At 45.0% G+C, this 18,581-nt stretch overlaps 1 protein-coding gene across 2 annotated transcripts in view; it reads left to right on the plus strand.

Annotated features, from left to right (window-relative positions):
• Positions 1–11,642: 11,642 nt before the first annotated feature.
• The window catches only part of PAPLN (papilin, proteoglycan like sulfated glycoprotein), a 68,231-nt gene continuing 61,292 nt past the window's right edge, over positions 11,643–18,581 (plus strand). For both annotated transcript variants that reach the window (XM_075129662.1, XM_048855095.2), the window contains exon 1: positions 11,643–11,928. In XM_075129662.1, the coding sequence (XP_074985763.1) occupies positions 11,920–11,928 (9 nt within the window). In that variant the 5' untranslated portion in view covers positions 11,643–11,919. The remainder of the gene's footprint in view (positions 11,929–18,581) is intronic.

Genomic DNA, 18,581 nt, shown 5'->3' on the forward strand with positions numbered 1-18,581 from the left:
GAATTTCCAGAGAAGTACCCATCACCCACCCACATGACCAAAGAGTGGGCAAAGTGCTCACAGGCTCCAGTGGCTGATGGCATCAGCCCATTGCCCAGGGGAATCTGGGGAGTGTATAGTTAGATCATTTTTGTGTCATTTGTGTCATTGGCATCATTGGCAAAGCTGAGATAGCCGATGGAGTGAGGGAGAACAGTAGGAGATTGGGTTTAAGCTTCAGGATGGTATGGAGCTCAGTAGGGTATTTTGTGCAAGAGTGAGAAGTTTAAACTTGATTCACTCGCTCCCCCTTACCCAGAGCAGAAATAGCTTGAATTTCCTCTTGCCTACATGTGTTTTATACCACTGTATGGCTCACTTCATTGGAGCTACTCCTGATTGACACTGGTGTCTGTTTGCAGGGTTGTTGTAGCCATGTTGGCCCCAGGATATGAGAGACAAGAGAAAGATAAGGTAATACCTTTTTCTGGAGCAACTGCTGCCAGTGGAAGCTGTAACAGGTGAGGCAGGCCATGCTCTTAGCAGGCACTGAAGAGGGTGCTGGCTGAGCGATAAGTGCAGTTAGTCTACGTGAGCGATGAGCACTGCAGAGAGCCCCTGGGTGAATCTCCATGGTGAGTGATGGGCGAGTCTGAGAGGCTGCATAGAGGGAGTGTTGTTGGGCCTTTTGCTACACAGTGCATATGTTACTGTTGTCAGCCCTTGAGCAGATTTCTACAGTGCAGTGAAAATAAGTAGATTAACACAGCAAAGAGGATTAGAGATGCTTTGGGGAAGGGAAATGGGGAGGATGAGCAGAGGAGAGCATAAAAAGAGACAGTAGGAGTGCAAGTGCCAGGCTTCCTGGTGCATGTTACTCAGGATACCTGTCTTTGGCCCCTTCGGTTTCGGGATAGGCCAGTGGAACGGAACCATACCAGGCACGATGTCGAAGGAGAAACTGGAGTCGCTGGTAAAAAACATGGAGATCATGCTGTCCGAGGTGGAGCAGCTGAAGATCCACTGCACTAAGCAGACAGAGGAGGTGAACCAGGTGGTGCAGGAGCTGCGCCGGGAAAACAAGGATCTGATGCAGAAGTATGAGCGCATCTGCCAGGATCTGAAGGAAGCCAAGGAGACCATTGCCCAGCTTCAGGATACAAAGTTTGCCTTTGAGGCGAAGGAACGGCAAGCACAGAAGCTCAACAGGCAGCTGTGAAGCAATACAAAGGAGACGCATGAGATTTCCCAAGCAGACCTAAAACCAAACCTAAACCTTCTACCACTGGAACCAGAAATCACTGGACTGAACTGGACTACATCCTTCCCAGACCAAAGGGACATGCTAAAAAAAGTCACCTATTTGTGGGGGTGAGATCTCAGAAAGGCAAGAGAAGTGCAGCTTGGATTCTATCCTATGCCCTTTAGTAATGATTGCACATTTCATCATGCTGGGAGAAGATCCCTGACCCCTGTCCTGGATCATAGAGATCTAAATTGTAGTTGTAGTGGTGACCAGCAAAACCTGAGCATGGCACCATCACATCTGCCATAGAGTTCACACAAGGACAGAGCTGCGGGAAAGGAACTGGACTCACTTTGAGTTTGCTGGAGGGGACTGGACTATGTGACTGCATAGAGGAGAGCGAGAGAGAGAGATTGTCTTCTCATTACTCCACTTTGTCGCCGTATATGCAGGACTTTTCTGTACTAGCATTAGGCTTCAATACAGTCAGGCTTTCACTTGAGGTAAACTTTCTTACTGCCTGACTGAAAGGCACTTGCAGAGGTGGCATTGTCTCAGCCTCACGGTTCCAAGCACTGGCTACTAAAGGCGTGACAGGCCAGAGGTTATTAATGCTATTACAGTCATTCTTGTCCTTTTCCCATTCCAAGCTGAAATGTAAAACTTGCTGGGATTTCTGTCTAAATTTCTGTTTCAGTGTACTCAGCTCATGATGATTTGGAGTATTTGGTGTGTTAGAATTAAATCTTGGTTGACTTTTTAACACTTTTTAACTGAAGAGCTATATTTTGACACCAGATTTACATTTATTAAATCTCAGTAACTGTGTATTAATGGACCAGGAATTAGAGGAAGAAAATGGAGGAGGAGGGGCGGGGGAAAGTACTGTCAGGAGGCTGTTTTGCTTTCACTGTGTCTGTCATTTGGCTGTCTTGTCACCAGCACTGCAATGGATGTTCAGTGCTGAATGTAGCTAAGAACAGGTGACTTTTGACCATACAGTGAATAGCGGGAGGGGTAGGAGGTGGGAGTGTGTGTGGGAGAGGCAGGTTAGAGAAAACAGCCTCAGAGCTTAAACAGAATAGCTGGAGTGGTTCCAGGAGGATCTTTCTTCCCATCAACTGTTCTATGATCGGCTTCCTTTTATCCTTCAAAACTTCTCTTTATTATTCTTTTGCAGCAAACTCAAACACACAGCGAGGGCCAAAGGGCAGGCAGAGAGGGGAAATTGAAAGGGAAAACTAATTCTAAAACTGCCAACATCAAATCATCACCTCTCATAGCCAGTGTGCAGCTGTTGGGTGTGTTTGTTTTTCCCAAATGATTAGCTATCCTGTAAAATATAATGTTCTTTGCTTTTGATGGAATCAGTGTTACTTTTTGATCAACAGAACAAGCCCCTAGAGCACTGGTTCTCAACCCGCGGCCCAATCAGCACACAGCTGCAGCCCATGTGATGTCCTCAGAGCGGTACAGATAGTGTATATAGTGTGTGGATGCAGTCCCTCATGACACATAGAGAGCTGCATAGGTGGCCCACAGTGGTAAATAGGTTGAAAATCACTGACCTAGAGGCTCAGGGGAATGGCTAATGCTGGGAGTCCTTAGATCCTGTGTCTGAAGAGAGGGGTGGAGTTGCTTGGTTGGCTGCTTTGGCGTCCCAGTGAAAACCCTGTGTTGAAAGATGCAAAACCCCTCTAATGAAGAGGTTTTCAAAATGTGGGTGTGTGTGTGTGTGCAGAGGAATGTTCAGGGTGGCGGAGGGGCAGCGATGCCAGGGGGCTTGGACCAGTACCGTGCAGGGGGAGCTCGTGAAGGGAGCATCACCTCCGCCCTCTGTCTCACCTAAATGGGCTATCTAGCCTGTGGGTCAGTGTCAATGCCTCTGTGCCCAGTGCTAGCTCCGCCCCCAGAGACCGTCACACACAGCTTCCCCAACCCTGAAAACCCAAGGCGGGAGGGCTAGGTATTGGGGAAGGGGGCATAACCAAAAACTGAAACTCAAAATGGGAGGAGGGGCTCAGCTAAAAAAGTTTGAAAACCAGTGCTCTATTGGGTCCCCATCCAGCACAAGTGATGCCAAGTGGAGTTCTGCCATTGGCTTTAAAGGGTGCAGAGTCAGGCCCAGAGTGAAGTTAGATGCATTTTTCTCCTCCAAGACAACCTCGGTTTTGGCCTGATCCAAAGCCCATTGAAGTCCAGAGAATCCTTCCATTGATTTCAATGATCAGGCCTTCTGAGCAGAGTCACTGTGTCTGAACTGCAATCAGTGCACCGGGACTTTCATTCTACTTCATAGAAATAGATTTCACTCTAGAGATCAGTGTAAGCAGGATCCATTCCATAACAGTTTGTTCCATTTGTATCATCTGGGCCGGGGTTTAACTTTAGCTCTTCTGTTTTGGGTGGGGCAGACTAGAATATTTGAAAAACACTTTGGAGATAAGAGATTTTTCCTTTACGTTATAAAGTGTAACCTGAATAGAAATGTCTGAGCCTGACCCTGCATTCCTTGCAGTCCAATGGGAGTTTGCAGGGCACAGGAAACATAGGATCCAGAACTAAGTTTCTTGTGTTTTGTTCTTATGAATGTTTTCACTTCAAATTAATTTTCTAGCCCCAATCCACCTTTGCTTTGTTTTTCTACTTTTTTTAAATAATTAATATGTAAACCAATAATAAAAAGTAAAACAAATGTTATATGCACAGCTGTGGGAGCTTCTGTTCTGCATAAGGTAATTTCTCACTTTGTTCATATCATGCTGTGTGTGTGTGTGTGTTTACTCTAAGATAATTATTCCAGTTTCAACTCTGTGGAACAACAAAGGGACTAATGGAGAGCACACAGATTACTCACTGTTCCTAGGTTAATCACTCAAAATGGGATTCTCTCTCTGGCTGCCAGGTTCACTCTATATTTAAATCCTTGACACCAGGAGGAAAAGGCAATTCCTATGAACCTGTGATCAGTTTCTTGGCAATTAAGAGAATTCTAAGGCCTTGTCTACACTGCCACTTTACAGCACTGCAACTTTCTCGCTCAGGGGTGTGAAAAAACACCCCCCGAGCTCTGCAAGTTTCAGCACTGTTAAGTGGCAGTGTAGACACTGCACCAGCTACGCCCCTCATGAGGGTGGTTTTTTTACACCAGCACTGGTGCCATGACTACAAAGCCACGTTAAAGCTGGCAGCGCTTTAACATTGCTAGTGAAGACATACTCTTAGTGTGTGTGTCTTGTTTTAGGAACAGGGCCAGCCCTAGACCAAATGGCACTCCAGGCCAAGATGATTTAACTGGGAATTGGTCCTGCTTCGAATAGGGGGTTGGACTAGATGACCTTCTGGGGTCCCTTCCAACCCTTATATTCTATGATTCTATGATTCTATCTTTGGTGCCCCCAAGCCCATTTGTTAAACTTTTGAATACCTTATTTTTTATTGCATTTGTAGCCAATTTCATTACTTTGATGCACGATTTCTCTCTCTCATATAAGCCGAGAAATGTGCACTCTAGAATCTGTAAATCTAAAAGGAGGTTCGAGGAAGATGTAGTTCTCAAAAAGTCTGGAAGGTTCCACAAGATTCTACAAAGGTCCAGAACATTCTTGGAAGGTTAGTGGAAAAATGAATCCACATACAAAATACCTGAAATATTTTACTTCAAACATTCTATTTTTGTTTTGCTAACAACAAAAACAGCACTCAACCCTGGCACCCCCAGCCTGGCACCCCAGCAGTTGCCTGACCCTAAATCCTGCCCTGTTTAGGAATGGTGAAATGACTATATATAAATGTCCTACAACAGTGGGTTTGGGATGTGAAATGTATCCGAATGCTTTCTTTTTTTTTTTTAATGGAATTGAAAACATGCCCACTGATCTCTTGCTTGTATAACTCAGGAGTAGCTCCACTGATTTAAAACCAGCATAAAGGAGATTAGAACTGGACCTTCTGTTTTTACATCCAAATCTTCACATGTCCATCTCCTGCAGGTCACTTCCCCCACTCCAGTCTATTCTGAGGTTTTGTTGTCAGAGAAACTCTCAGATGCAGAATAGTATCTTCTCTTAAAATTAGTCATGGACTTTGGAAGATTTTAATTTCAAAATTATTCAGACATGTTTTTCCTCCTCTCTCTTTTAAGGTAAGGACGAGAAGCTTGTGCTTGGTTTTTCTCATTTCACCTGGCCTGGACTCTCCAGCAGGTCAGGATTTTAATCTCAACTGGTTGGAACTAGAATCATAGAGTTTAATGCCAGAAAGGACCAGATCATCTAGCCTGACCTCCTGCAGTCAAAGGCCACTAATGGACCAAAAATAAGTAGTGACAGGCTGATCACTTGCCTGGCAGTGGAGAGGGGCAAGGGCAGTTGCCTAACTCTCTGAATGCAAAAGGTCAGTTCATGTGCTGTCCCTCTGGGGAAATGCAGTGTGGGAATCAGAGCCCAGCTGACACAAAGGGCTGGCGAAGGGGCCGGAATCTGACTCACGGACTCTAGAGCCCAGGCTGTGCTGTGCCGGAGCAGCAGCCAGCGAATAAAGTCGTTCTACCCAACTAGGAGAGGGGTGCCTCTGCCGCTGCGCGTGAGTCCTGCGGGTTAGTACAGCTGGCAATTGAACCCATCACCTTCCTCATCTCTAGGTGGCAGCTCTACCGCATTAGTCAAGAGGAAGCCTCGCATGGCCTGACCCAGTAGCGGCTAGGCTAGGCTAGGCTCTTATATCAATCACTCTTCCCTGGTGGTGCAGGCAGTGGCAGGGTGCTGACTGATTTCATTGGACTTCACTGGACAGTCCTGTCTTGATGCACCCGGGTAAAGAATCTGAATGGGAATGAGAGCGGCACCTCCAGCTTCAGGCTCCGCACTGAGATTTTTACACACAAGCCCATTCGTTTACTATTGATCAAGGTTGTATTTCGGGGGGGATGTACCATGAGCGGATGTATGGGAATCCTTGGCTGGCAGTTCATGTCATTTCAGCAGTCGTCTTGCTGAGACTGACTGTAGGACTTTGCCAGACTCTCCCAGCCCCTCAGGGGCATGAATGAACGGGAGTATAGCTTTGTTTGGGAGCACTCACCCCTTGCATCTTAGCAGTAAGCCCAGAGCATCCATCCAGTACCGGCCTTCTCTACTTGGCCAGCATGCTCATGCATGGGGAAGAACTCCCAAGGGAAGTGGTGGGCTGGAATGAAAGCTCAGTACCCCCCCACATAGCCTGGACATACAGTCCCTTGCATCAAGAGGTGAAAGAGCCCCAGCTGGTATCCACCCTGGGCAGGATGAGCTGGAGTCCCTTACTCCTCACCACTGCAAATGAGAAACAACCGTATGAAAACTTTGTTTTAAAAAATGCTGAGTGCCCATCAGTGGTCGCTCCTGGGTGTTCAAGACTTGATAATCAGGCAGGTGCCTAAATATGAACGTAGGAGCCTGACTTTAGACTCTATTTGGAAATTGTTAGCCTGAATTCTTTGTTTCATTTCAAGCCTATGTGTGTCAAAGACACTATAATAATAGCAGTACTCACAGAGTATTGATTCATGTGGCTGTAGCCCTGCTAATATTGGGAATTATTTTTCATGTACTTTACCCCACCCTACTCCGATACTATTGCCCCCTCTCCTAACCTGACCAGACTCCTACTGAGCCCTATACCCAGATGCCACAGAAAGAACATATCTGCTAATAATTGTAATCATACAAAAGTTCTGTTAATTCAACTGATCACACTGCACCGAGTGGGCCAGTCCTCAGCACTCCAGGAGATATATCACAGGAGTGCATAGGTGGCCAGACCCCTGGAACAGAGAGGCAGTTATGGAGCAGTGCAAGAATTCCTGGTAAAAAATAACTATTGCAAGTAACTTGTTTGGTATAAACAACAAGGAGTACTTGTGGTACCTTAGAGACTAACGAATTTATTTGGGCATAAGCTTTCGTGGTCTAAAATCCAATTCATCAGATGCATGGAGTGGAAAATACAGTAGGAAGATATATATACAATAGTACATGAAAAGATGGGAGTTGCCTTACCAATTCTAACAAGACAATTCAGTTAAAGTGGGCTATTATCAACAGGAGGAAAAATCACTTTTGTAGTGGTAATCGGGGTGGCCCATTTCAAACAGTTGACAAGAAGGTGTGAGTAACAGTAGGGGGGAAATTAGCATAGGGAAATTAGTTTTAGTTCTTGTAGTGACCCATCCACTCCCAGTCTTTATTCAGGCCTAATTTGATGGTGTCCAGTTTGCAAATTAATTCCAGTTTTGCAGTTTCTTATTGGAGTCTGTTTTTGAAATTTTGTTGTTGAAGAATTGCCACTTTTAAGTCTGTTGTTGAGTGTCCAGGGAAGTTGAAGTGTTCTCCGACTGGTTTTTGAATGTTATAATTCTTGACATCTGATTTGTGTCCATTTATTCTTTTGTGTAGAGACTGTCCGGTTTGACCAATGTTCATGGCGGAGGGGCATTGCTGGCACATGATGGCATATATCACATTGATAGATCTGCAAGTGAACGAGCCCCTGATGGTGTGGCTGATGTGGTTAGGTTCTATGATGGTGTCCCTTGAATAGATATGTAGACAGAGTTTGCAATGGGGTTTGTTGCAGAGATAGGTTCCTGGGTTAGTGTTTTTGTTGTGTGGTATGTAGGTGCTGGTGAGTATTTGCTTCAGGTTGGGGGGTTGTCTGTAAGCGAGGACTGGCCTGTCTCCCAAGGTCTGTGAGAGTGAGGGATCATCCTTCAGGATAGGTTGTAGATCTTTGATGATGCACTGGAGAGGTTTTAGTAGGGGGTTGAAGGTGATGGCTAGTGGCATTCTGTTACTTTCTTTGTTGGGCGTGTCCTGTAGTAGGTGACTTCTGCGTAACCTTCTGGCTCTGTCAATCTGTTTCTTCACTTCAGCAGGTCACACCTTGCTGTAGTCACACAGCAAAGTCCATCTACAAGGGAAGTCTCATAATACTTTCCAGCTTTCATCTGAGTAGCTCAAAGTGCTTCATGAACATTAACGACTCCTCACAGGCTAGTGCTCCTGGGGGTAGGTAAGTATAGTCATCCCTGTGTTAGAGATGAGGAAGCCGAGAGTCCAAGGGATCAAGTGACATGCTCAGGATCAGAAAGTGAGTCATGGCAGAGCTGGGGTTAGAACCCAAGTCCCTGTCTCTCAGTTCCCTGCTGGAAGTACACAGATATTACTGGATCCTGCTAAAATAATGAAGGAAAACTTAAATAGCAACAGCCTGTCAGTCATGTGAAGCTTGTCAAGCTCTGTATTCTTATATGAATCAGTCCTTCTGAAAGGAGAAAGGAATTTCCCTGGCAATAAGGGAGTCTGGTGGTTCCTTTCCATTAAAAGTGCTCTGAGGGTTTGTTGGAAGAAAAGCTGGAATTGCTGCTGCCAGGACAGACCCCAGCCTAAGAGATCAACAGCACAACAGAAGGGATCTCCTTCACAACATGCTTCATGCCAAAAATGTTTAACAATATAAAACAGGTGACCTGACCCACCCAAATTCTCCTCCAGTTGGTGGTCACCCCTGTGACACTGCCATTGCCTCCCCATGCATCCCCTGGATGTAGCAGGCTGGTGGAGAAGTGAGTGTCCTGTTTATCTGATTAGATTTAGTGCATCATAAATCTCAGGTTCACTGTCAAATTATGAGAATGACCTTGGATCAGTGCACTGTCACCTCTTTTTTCATTCAGAAGTGTTTCCAGTACTTACAAGGTATACAGGGATCACTTCCTCTTTCACAGAAACAGTGTACACTTTAACTACTTACAATGGCAAGCGTGGGGTCACCATGCAGACATTTGTTGCACATTTATATACAATCATTTCGTTGCTTAGAATGTATCCTTAGGGCACCACTTTGGCCTGGAAATTTTGCAATTTCAAGCTGTCTTGTGAGACCTATAGTACAGACTTCCTGAGATGAGCTGGGCCTGGATCAAAATCCCACAAGAACAGCCTTTGTTTTCCCATGTTCCTGCCCTCCTGTTGGACTCAGGAAGTGTGAGGTACAAGGCCTTTTTTGTTTGGCTGGTGGTTGGGTTTGGGTTTTTTTTGTTTTGTTGGGGGGTTTTTTTGGTTGATAAAATGAACTTCACCAAAGTTTCAGGTTGTTTGAGTTTGGAGTGAAAGTTCTGGTCAGTTCTGATTTTATTTCAACGTCCCCAGGGAGCAGTTCTTCAATCTTTATGGTTAAAAATCTCCAGATGCTGTGTTCAGCCAGTGTCTGCTTTAGCAAAGTAGGCATAGCTGTTTCTTGGCTATGTCCTGGCTAGATTCCAGTGTGGGCAATTACATTCCTCCTTCCAAAATTCCTCCTGTAACTTCAATTGTCAGTCACAAGAGCAGCATTGCCTAACCCAGGCTTTCAAAAATCGTGAGAATGGCTTAAAAATCATGTAATCTCTAAAACAAGGCATTTGGAGTTCTGTTTATTTGCCTACTGGCTTTGGAAGCTTTAGGGATCATGTTTACAAGCTTTTCTCCACAACTGTGAGATGAGAAATTTACTTTAAAAAAATATTACAATCTGAGAGGCTGGTATATTCACACGATGCCAAGGTCTGAGGGGTTAAGAAAAACATCAGCTAACACAAGACTTGTTATAAAATCATGAGACTTGGCAACACAGATTTCTGGTCAGCTTGGGGATGGTTCTCCAGCAGGGCCTTGGGCTGCTCCACCCACAGCTTGTATGCCAGGTTGCTCAGAAAGCGCTTGGTCCGGCCACAGCTGAGACAATGTACGACCATCCAGTGCCGGATGCAGCATCTTCTCTAGCACACCATGGAGCTGGCTACATTGCTGGGCTCAACAGGTAGTGATCAATGATTCCATGTCTAGTTGGCAGCCAGTATCAAGTGGAGTGCCCCAAGGGTCAGTCCTCGGACCGGTTTTGTTCAATATCTTCATTAATGATCTGGAGGATGGTGTGTGATTGTACTCTCAGCAAGTTTGCAGACGACACTAAACTGGGAGGAGAGGTAGACATGCCAGAGGGTAAAAATAGGATACAAATTAGAGGGTTGGGCCAAAAGAAATCTGATGAGGTTCAACCAGGAAAAGTGCAGAGTCCTGCACTTATCACAGAAGAATCCCATGGACCGCTACAGACTAGGGACCGAATGGCTCAGCAGCAGTTCTGCAGAAAAGGACCTAGGGGTTACAGTGGATGAGAAGCTGGATATGAGTCAACAGTGTGCCCTTGTTGCCAAGAAGGCCAATGGCCTTTTGGGATGTATAAGTAGGAGCATTGCTAGCAAACCGAGGGACGTGATCGTTCCCCTCTATTCGACATTGGTGAGGCCTCATCTGGAGTAGTGTGTCCAGTTTTGGGCCCCACACTACAAGAAGGATGTGGAAAAATTGGAAAAGGTCCAGCGGAGGGCAACAAAAATGATTAGGGGACTGGAACGCATGACTTATGAGGAGAGGCTGAGGGAACTGGGATTGTTTAGTCTGCGGAAGAGAAGAATGAGGGGGGATTTGATAGCCGCTTTCAACTACCTGAAAGGGGGTTCCAAAGAGGATGGATCTAGACTGTTCTCAGTGGACGCTGATGACAGAACAAGGAGTAATGGTCTCAAGTTGCAGTGGGGGAGGTTTAGGTTGGATATTAGGAAAAGCTTTTTCACTAGGAGGGTGATGAAGCCCTGGAATGCGTTACCTAGGGAGGTGGTGGAATCTCCTTCCTTAGAGGTTTTTAAGGCCTGGGCTTGACAAAGCCCTGGCTGGAATGATTTAGTTGGGGATTGGTCCTGCTTTGAGCAGGGAGTTGGACTAGATGACCTCCTGAGGTCCCTTCCAACCCTGATGTTCTACGAACTATGAGCAAGAACTCACTGTCCTCCATTAGCTACACTGGCATTCTGTCAGCTTCTTTCCTCCTGAGCACTTTTTACTGTTGCTAAATTGTTCTCCCTGCTGGTTTTTCACAAGGGATGTGAACTACATGGTGCATGTTAAAGGAGAAAAGAGCATCTCAAATAGAGATGGACCCGAGCTGCAATATTCATCTCCGGATATAGCCTAACTCCTCCAAAATGCTTGGACCTTTAGATCTGAGGGTCTGGTTAAGCCCGTCATAGATATGGGGCCAGCTGTGAACTGGATTTGGATTCAAATTTCCCACGGTCCGGGGGATGCCTGGCTGATGACTTGTGGTTCTGGCCCACCTCTAGTTTCAAAGAAAATGTGATTAAATTCAATATTTTGTTATTTAGACTTGGGAATTTATTGAAAATGAGGAACAGTAAGTGGAACTAGGAATTACTGTATCTGTCTCTTGAAATGCTGCCGGCAGCTACAGTAAAACTAGTTATGAAGGGCTCCACCCAGGCAATAACTTGCAGCAGAATTTTCAATTAAAGCACGCACACATTCAAAGGGAACTGGAAATCATCCCAAATCAGGCTCTTCCATGTGTGCACGGCTACAACTCTGGCTTTCAAAAGCAAAACAGGAAACTCATGAAGAAACTTTGAGGCTCAAGGGGTTAAATGAAATCCAACTCTCCTTTTCCTGTGCAGTAAGGATTAGTAACCAAACAGAAGCTGGGGAGAGGAGAGTGTTGGAGCCACTGATTAAGCTACAGAAGTGGGGAAGTGGACACACAGCTGGGCTACAGGGTGGCTTTAGTGCCTCTAAACCTTACACTCACCTTCAAACAAACTGATGCAGAAGGTAAGAGTTAGTTTTGCATTATGGGTCGCTTCTTTCCTCTCCTCTTCATCTCATTTACCACTTGTCTATTTGTCTTTCCTTTGCCATTTATGGCTTTTTATTTCCAACTACTTTTTATCAGCCTGGCTACAGTTTAAAGGGCAAGAGAGATGTTTGCTGAATGGAGTCCTGTGATTGCAAAATCAGATTTCCTGGCAGAGAGGGAAGGAGAAGGCACCCATATATTCAGTGAATGTTAATCCCTGCTGCTTCACACTCCCAGGTTAATTAGTCCAGGGGCTAATATAATCAAACAGCCATTACTAACATTCTCGGGGGAGAGGGAAGAGGTATCAGTTAATGTTGGATGAGCCTAGGGGCTAGGTGCCTAAATAGATCCTGCCAGCATGAGTGTAGAAAGCAATATAAGTTTAGCAGGGCTTGTATTGGTGCCAGTGGATTCCTGTGCCTATTGGTAATTAATACTCAAATAACCATTACTATGGGAGACAGCTGTGTGGATTGAAGGAGCACCTGCCTACTTCCAGAGGAAGTGTCTCTCTATCCTGATCATTACACACCTATTTCACCTGTTCAGAACTTACACCTGATCCTGCAGACCTCTTCTCAAGGAAGGGTTTGCAGGATCAGGCCCCACGCTGACATCTTTTGTGGTTTTCCTGTTGCTAAGCAAGTGAACATGTCAGCTGAGAAGGCTACTTTGGAAGCTCACTCTGAGAAAGAGATGGTAAAAGGATGGCTATTGTTGTGACAAGTGCTGTGCTAAATCTAAAGGCATAGGATTTGCAAAGTGCCATGGTATTCCCTGGGGAAGGGCCAGCTGCTTTAAAGGACTTACACAGCTCAGAAAACCCTCATGGCTGTCCAGCAAGGAGTTCCCAAGATCAGGAGGTACTAGACTTGGTATAGGAGCACGGGGAGGGGGACGAAGGCTAGGTGGGTCTGTTTGTAAAGCTTGATTAAAAGGATTTGTACCTCTGTACTCAGTGATCTTGGAAACTTTTGCACTACATTTAGGTTGTACGCTCCCCATGTCTACATTGCACCAGTGCAGAGCCATTCAGCAAGATTGTGTGTAGACAGCTTTGGGACTCATACTCCCATTCCTCTCTGTACTTTGATAGATGTGATCCCCTCTCTTTCTGTAATGCTTTTTGACCCTGGAATGTTTCATAAATGGTATAGACACAGGTCCAGTAAAATGCAGCTATTTCTGGGGTGGAGGTCAGCAAGCAAGAGCACAGCCCACTGTACAACAGTGTGTGTGTGGTAGGCAGTGTTGTCCAGGGATAGCAGGACAAACACACTGCTCTTATAGAAAGTGCTGGGGGATTTTTAATGCCTACCAAAACTTATAGGGCCATGGTTTTTAAAGGGATAGTAACTTAAACATCATTTAAAAAGATAAATTGCTTTACCTACATTACTAAAACAGATTAAAATGAAAATTTTCAAAAATTAAATTAAAATTTCCACTATAGATGTTCTGTGTTTACTTTATTATTTCTCTCTGGTTGAACAATGAAGATATGTTAGTTTCACTTTTTTTTTAAGTCACTTTCATTCTCAGATTCTTCAGTTTTGTAAGTGTCCTGTGTCCTTTGTCCCCCCTCCCCCCCCCCCCCAAAAAAGCCAGCAACAAAAACAACTTTGAGGCCAAATTTGCCTTTACAATGACCCCGTAAGGTCGTACTGCATCCACACAGTAAATTGTGTGGAACCTGATGTACTTACATTAGATGGATAAAGGCCTGAGTTGACCCGCTGATATTGGAGACTCTGATCCCATAGAAGCTACACACCTAAGGCTTGGCTAGTAAGACATCCCCTGTAAATGTAACCTGTGACACAGAACTCCAAATGATTTGTGGCAAATGTCAAGCAGGGGTGCAAAATTTTGTTGCTAGGTCTCTCCGTATTCTCTCTCTCCTTAATAGTTTAAAAAAACATTTGAATTTGTTTGCTTTTAAAAATAAGCTGTAAATGAATGTCTCTCTCTAAACAGAAGGATGGCAACTCTGAGGCTGGGATGCAGCATCAGACAGAAGTTAGAGAATGGATAACCTGCAATGGTGGTGTTTTATAAGCTAGTTGCCGTCTGATGCAGTCTGTTTCTGGTTTTGGCTCACTCCTTTTTGAGTCCAGGTGTTTATCAAGTGTGATGTAAGTGTTCTGCAGTGTCAGTTCATCTAGTCATTAAGGGGTTAGTTATCTCACAAGATATGCACGTGGACTCAGCTGGAGTGCATGTGAGTAGCTGTGTTCCAATTTGCATGATGTGCTAGGAAAGGTGATACCTTGGTGCTGCCTTGTGTTTTGTCTAGAGACCCAGCTGCTCTGTAGAGCAACTTGGGAATTTTTTTATTATTATTAACAACACTTTAATTATGGTATTGCCCAAAGGCTCCAATCTGGATTGAGGCCCTATTGTTCTGGGTGCTGTACAAACATAAAAAAGAGAGAATCCCTGTCCTGAAGGGTTTACTCCTTAGGCTGCTGATGGTTATCTCACTCTTTAAAGTCTATCTGTAAAATGATAAACACTTCGTTAAAGAAACCAAGTCTGTGCCTTGTGATTCTTCAGAGCACAGCATGTGCAAATAGTAAGTCTCATAAGAGAATGAGCTGTTTCTGTGAATAAGAATAGCATCTGGCATTATAGTACCTAGGATGGGATTATGAGCATTATCAATCCTCTCCTTTTAGCCTATAGGTTCATCACCATTTGGGATCAGGAGGAATAATTTTTCTCCCAGAGACACAATACTGCTCCAGCATGAGCCTGAATGGCTTCGCTGCAATGTTATAGCCCTGTGACTCAAGCCAAGGGCACCGGAACCAGGGTGTGTGTGCAGGGGGGCCATGGCCCTCCCACTTTTTAACAGGTTTCAGAGTAGCAGCCATGTTGGTCTGTATCTGCAAAAAGAACAGGAGTACTTGTGGCACCTTAGAGACTAACAAATTTATTGGAGCATAAGTTTTCGTGGGCTACAGCCCACTTCATCGGATCAACTTTTTAACATGGGTGTAGTAGCCTCAGGCAGGCCTGGCAGAGGCTGCGTTTTGCAGCAGGGGAGCTGAAAAGGTGATCAGCTCCCCTGCCACAAAGTGCAGCCCCTGCTAGCACTGCCTGCCTCTTCCTGGTGGGGGGGCTGAGGTGGGCCTTAGTCCCCCCACTATGGGGCCCCGCCCCTGCTCCTCCTCTTTCCTGAGGCTCTGACCCTGGCCAGGCCAGAAGCTGAAGCTGGGCTGTTAAGAGCTGCCCAGGGAACCCAGGCTGCTGTGGAGAGCCCCAGACCCTCCACCTGCCTTGTGTGGTGTGCACCAGGGGGCAGGGACATGGGCTGGGGGCTGCTCTCCAGCTCCCTGTCCAGAGCAGGTGGAGGATCTGGGGCTCCCCACAGTGGCACAGGCTCCCTGGGCAGCTCTTACCATGGCCTGGCTCCGGTTATCCAGCCTGCCTAGGGAGCGGGGCCTTGGGGGAAAAGGGAGGAGTAGGGGGAGGGACCTTTCGGGGAAGAGGAGGAGCAGGGATGGGGGCATGGTTCTGGCACTGGTGGTCAGCCCACTTCTATGCAGGTTCTGGTGCTCCTGGCCCAAGTCCTGTGGGCCCGAGTCAGTTGGCAGCTGTGGGTCTTTTATTGCAGTGTAAACATGGATTCCTTTGAAGCATCCAATATTGGTTATGGTTAATGGCAGGATACTGATGCTAGATGGACCACTGGTCTGATCCAGTACATACATTCGTAAATCCTTAAAGGTGTCCCTTAATCCTGAGGAATTTACCCACTGTTCTGTGAGGATAATAGAGCCATCTCCCATTGTAATCTTTGCTCTGCAGGAGCTCATTGTGTGTATATCCACCCAAGGTTGTCTCTTATTTGACTCCATTAGGATCAGACCAATAGTCCATCTAAATCCAGTATCCTGTTTCTGACAGTGACTAAAAGGCATCTCTGGTTTCTGAAGAGGGGCATATATGAATGGAACTGGATGATTAACTACACATGTGCTTGTGCATATGTACACGCCATGTGTTCCTGCTCGCTCACGCAAATGCACAAACACACTCAACATGCAAATGTATGATGATGTCTGGAAAAACTGTACCACCCATGAATTGTTTATTTTGCTACTTAGTTATTAGAGCAGTGACTGCTGTGCTCTGGCTGCTACTTGGGAAGCACAGTGATGGGTCTTTGCGGAACAAACAGCAGGTTTATTTTTAGATGACACAGTTATCATTTTTCTCTGATCACACAGTCCCATATGCGCTTCCTTTCATATCACACTGCAGTGCCAGGAGTGATCACACATTCATAAAGCTATTTTTTTAAAGGTAATTTTTAGCAACTGCTGAAAGATGCCGGGCTGGCAGCCCTGGAGACGGAAGCTCTGTTTCTCCTAGCGCAGGTATGGCCTCTTAACTTTTTTTAGTGGAGTCAAAAGGATTTTTCAATTCTGCTAGCTTTAGTCTCCTGCCACTTACACAGCAATATAAAACTGGTGTAACTCCATCACTTCCTCAGACATACTTCTGATTTACACCACTAAGGGAGAGAAGACTCGGGCCCCACAGGCACAAAGAGAGAAAGAAAACGGTTCAGATTATTTTTATGTTTACACTTGGACTATTACAATACTTGTATGGTTGAGAAAATTGTCTGTTGTTGTTGTTGAGGAGGGAGGAATAGTTTAATTGGAGATAATTACCCAGCATCTAGACTCTAGTTAGGTTCTTAAGAAGTTTCCCAAAGTTACGTGTGTTAACCAGAGCAGATAAGTTTTTAAACATCACTGTCTTTGTCTACATTCAGTGCTAGTGTTTAAAATCATGTTAGTTAATACACGTCAGCTAAAACTTTTAAAACCCCACTCATTTTCCTAATCTATCCAAACCCCAAATTAATGACCCATAGCAGTATTAGAATATGAATGTAAATCCTTAGCTAGTCTTTTTCATTCCTTTTAATGCTTAGGCTTTTTTAATTTTAATTCTTGTCATGTATTTTCTGTAGGTTTATTCTATTGTGGCTTGTAGCTGTCTAAATTTTTTATATGGGGGAATGTAATAGAGACTTAATCAACATGTGTAGTCAGTGAGATTGCTAAATTACAAGTTACAATTACATCTTTATTTTTTTGAAGAAATTTGTAATGGAACCCTGGTTGCAACCTTAACTCTGGAAGGCTTGTTGCAGAGGGCTAAACCTGAACAGATCCCTTATTGTCTGCCTATTACTAGCCTCATGAAATATTGTATTTTTCCTTGTAATGGAACATTACAGGCTGGGACAACCACTACCTCTTCTCTGATGCACAAGGCATACCTACAAATGTGTTCCATCTACATCACTAATATGACTGTACTGTGCATTTCATGGGGTAGGAAAGCCACAGATGTGCAATTTCTGCAAAGACATAGCCTCATCTCGCTTTGCCATCCCACCCCTTGTGGGTGTGTGCAGGTGAAGCCTCACTGTGGAATCCCCTTGGTCAGGAGGTGCCAGAATCTGACATCACTGTTGTAGCTGATGGTTTTTCAGTTGCTCTTTTCACAGTGCCTACGTGGTGGGATTGAAACAAGCTTTTTGTCTGCCTGTCCATGCCTGTTCCTGACTCTCAGGTCCAACAGTGTCTGCCATGAGTTACTCTTGATCGATTCTCCTGAAGTTCTGCTAAGCTTGGCATTGTTGTAAGAATCTCTTGTGATAATGTGGCCAGCTTGGGTGGGCCCTATCAGTGATCTAGATATAATCATATGTCTATTGTGAACAGTGCCCCAGATCTCACCATCTCTCCCTCCCAAATTACAGGGGATTTAGGTGTCAAAGTGATGGGGTAGTGACTGGAGACCTCAGTACTAATTGGGTCAGAAGCTTGTATGGGTGTCTTGGTTTAGTCCTTAATACAAAACCACAAACGTAGCTTTACTCACAGGGCTGGAATTGCCAGGCATGGTTCAGATCACAACTGAAGTGCATTGGCAGATCTGTAGGGGTGGATAGGACTGGAATAGCATGAGGTGCTGCAGGTTAGGATTGAGGTGTGTTGGCAGAGCTGCATGGGTTCCCGATTGGAATAGCAGGCAATGCTGCAGGTTGAAATTAAAGTATGTTGACAGCTGTGCAGGGGAAACTTACAAAGCACCTGCGCTTAACCATGAAGTAAGAGAGTGCTCTCCCTGTTGCTGCTATCGTCTGTATCTTATTTTAAGTTCAGAATTCACCTCAAATTTAAAAATGTAACAACTTCATTTAAGAAAAAAGTTACGGCTGAAAGCGTGTTTCAGTGATGACTAATACAAAAATAAAATTACTTTCTTAGAATCCTGCACCTTTTTACAAAAGGTCAAACATTAACGAGTATGGAAATGAAGAGTTAGGGGATCCAGCCAGTTCCCCACTGCCATGTAAACCTTTCTCAAGCACCAAGTCGCGCCACTGTTTGCCCTCTGGTCTCCTAGTCGTGCTCCATCCCTCCATTGTCTCCTAGCATTTCCAGCCAGTTTATATGTACAGACATTTTAAAATTTTAAACGTAGCTCTGTCTGAGTGTGTCCCAGGTCTTAGCTGCAGGTAACAGGAGAGTGGGAAGGGAAACACAATACAACCATTTTAACACACACTTGCTTGCTCATTTTCTATACAGAG

Source organism: Caretta caretta, chromosome 6 (genome assembly GCF_965140235.1).
Source record: "Caretta caretta isolate rCarCar2 chromosome 6, rCarCar1.hap1, whole genome shotgun sequence".
Classification (NCBI taxonomy): domain Eukaryota; kingdom Metazoa; phylum Chordata; order Testudines; family Cheloniidae; genus Caretta; species Caretta caretta.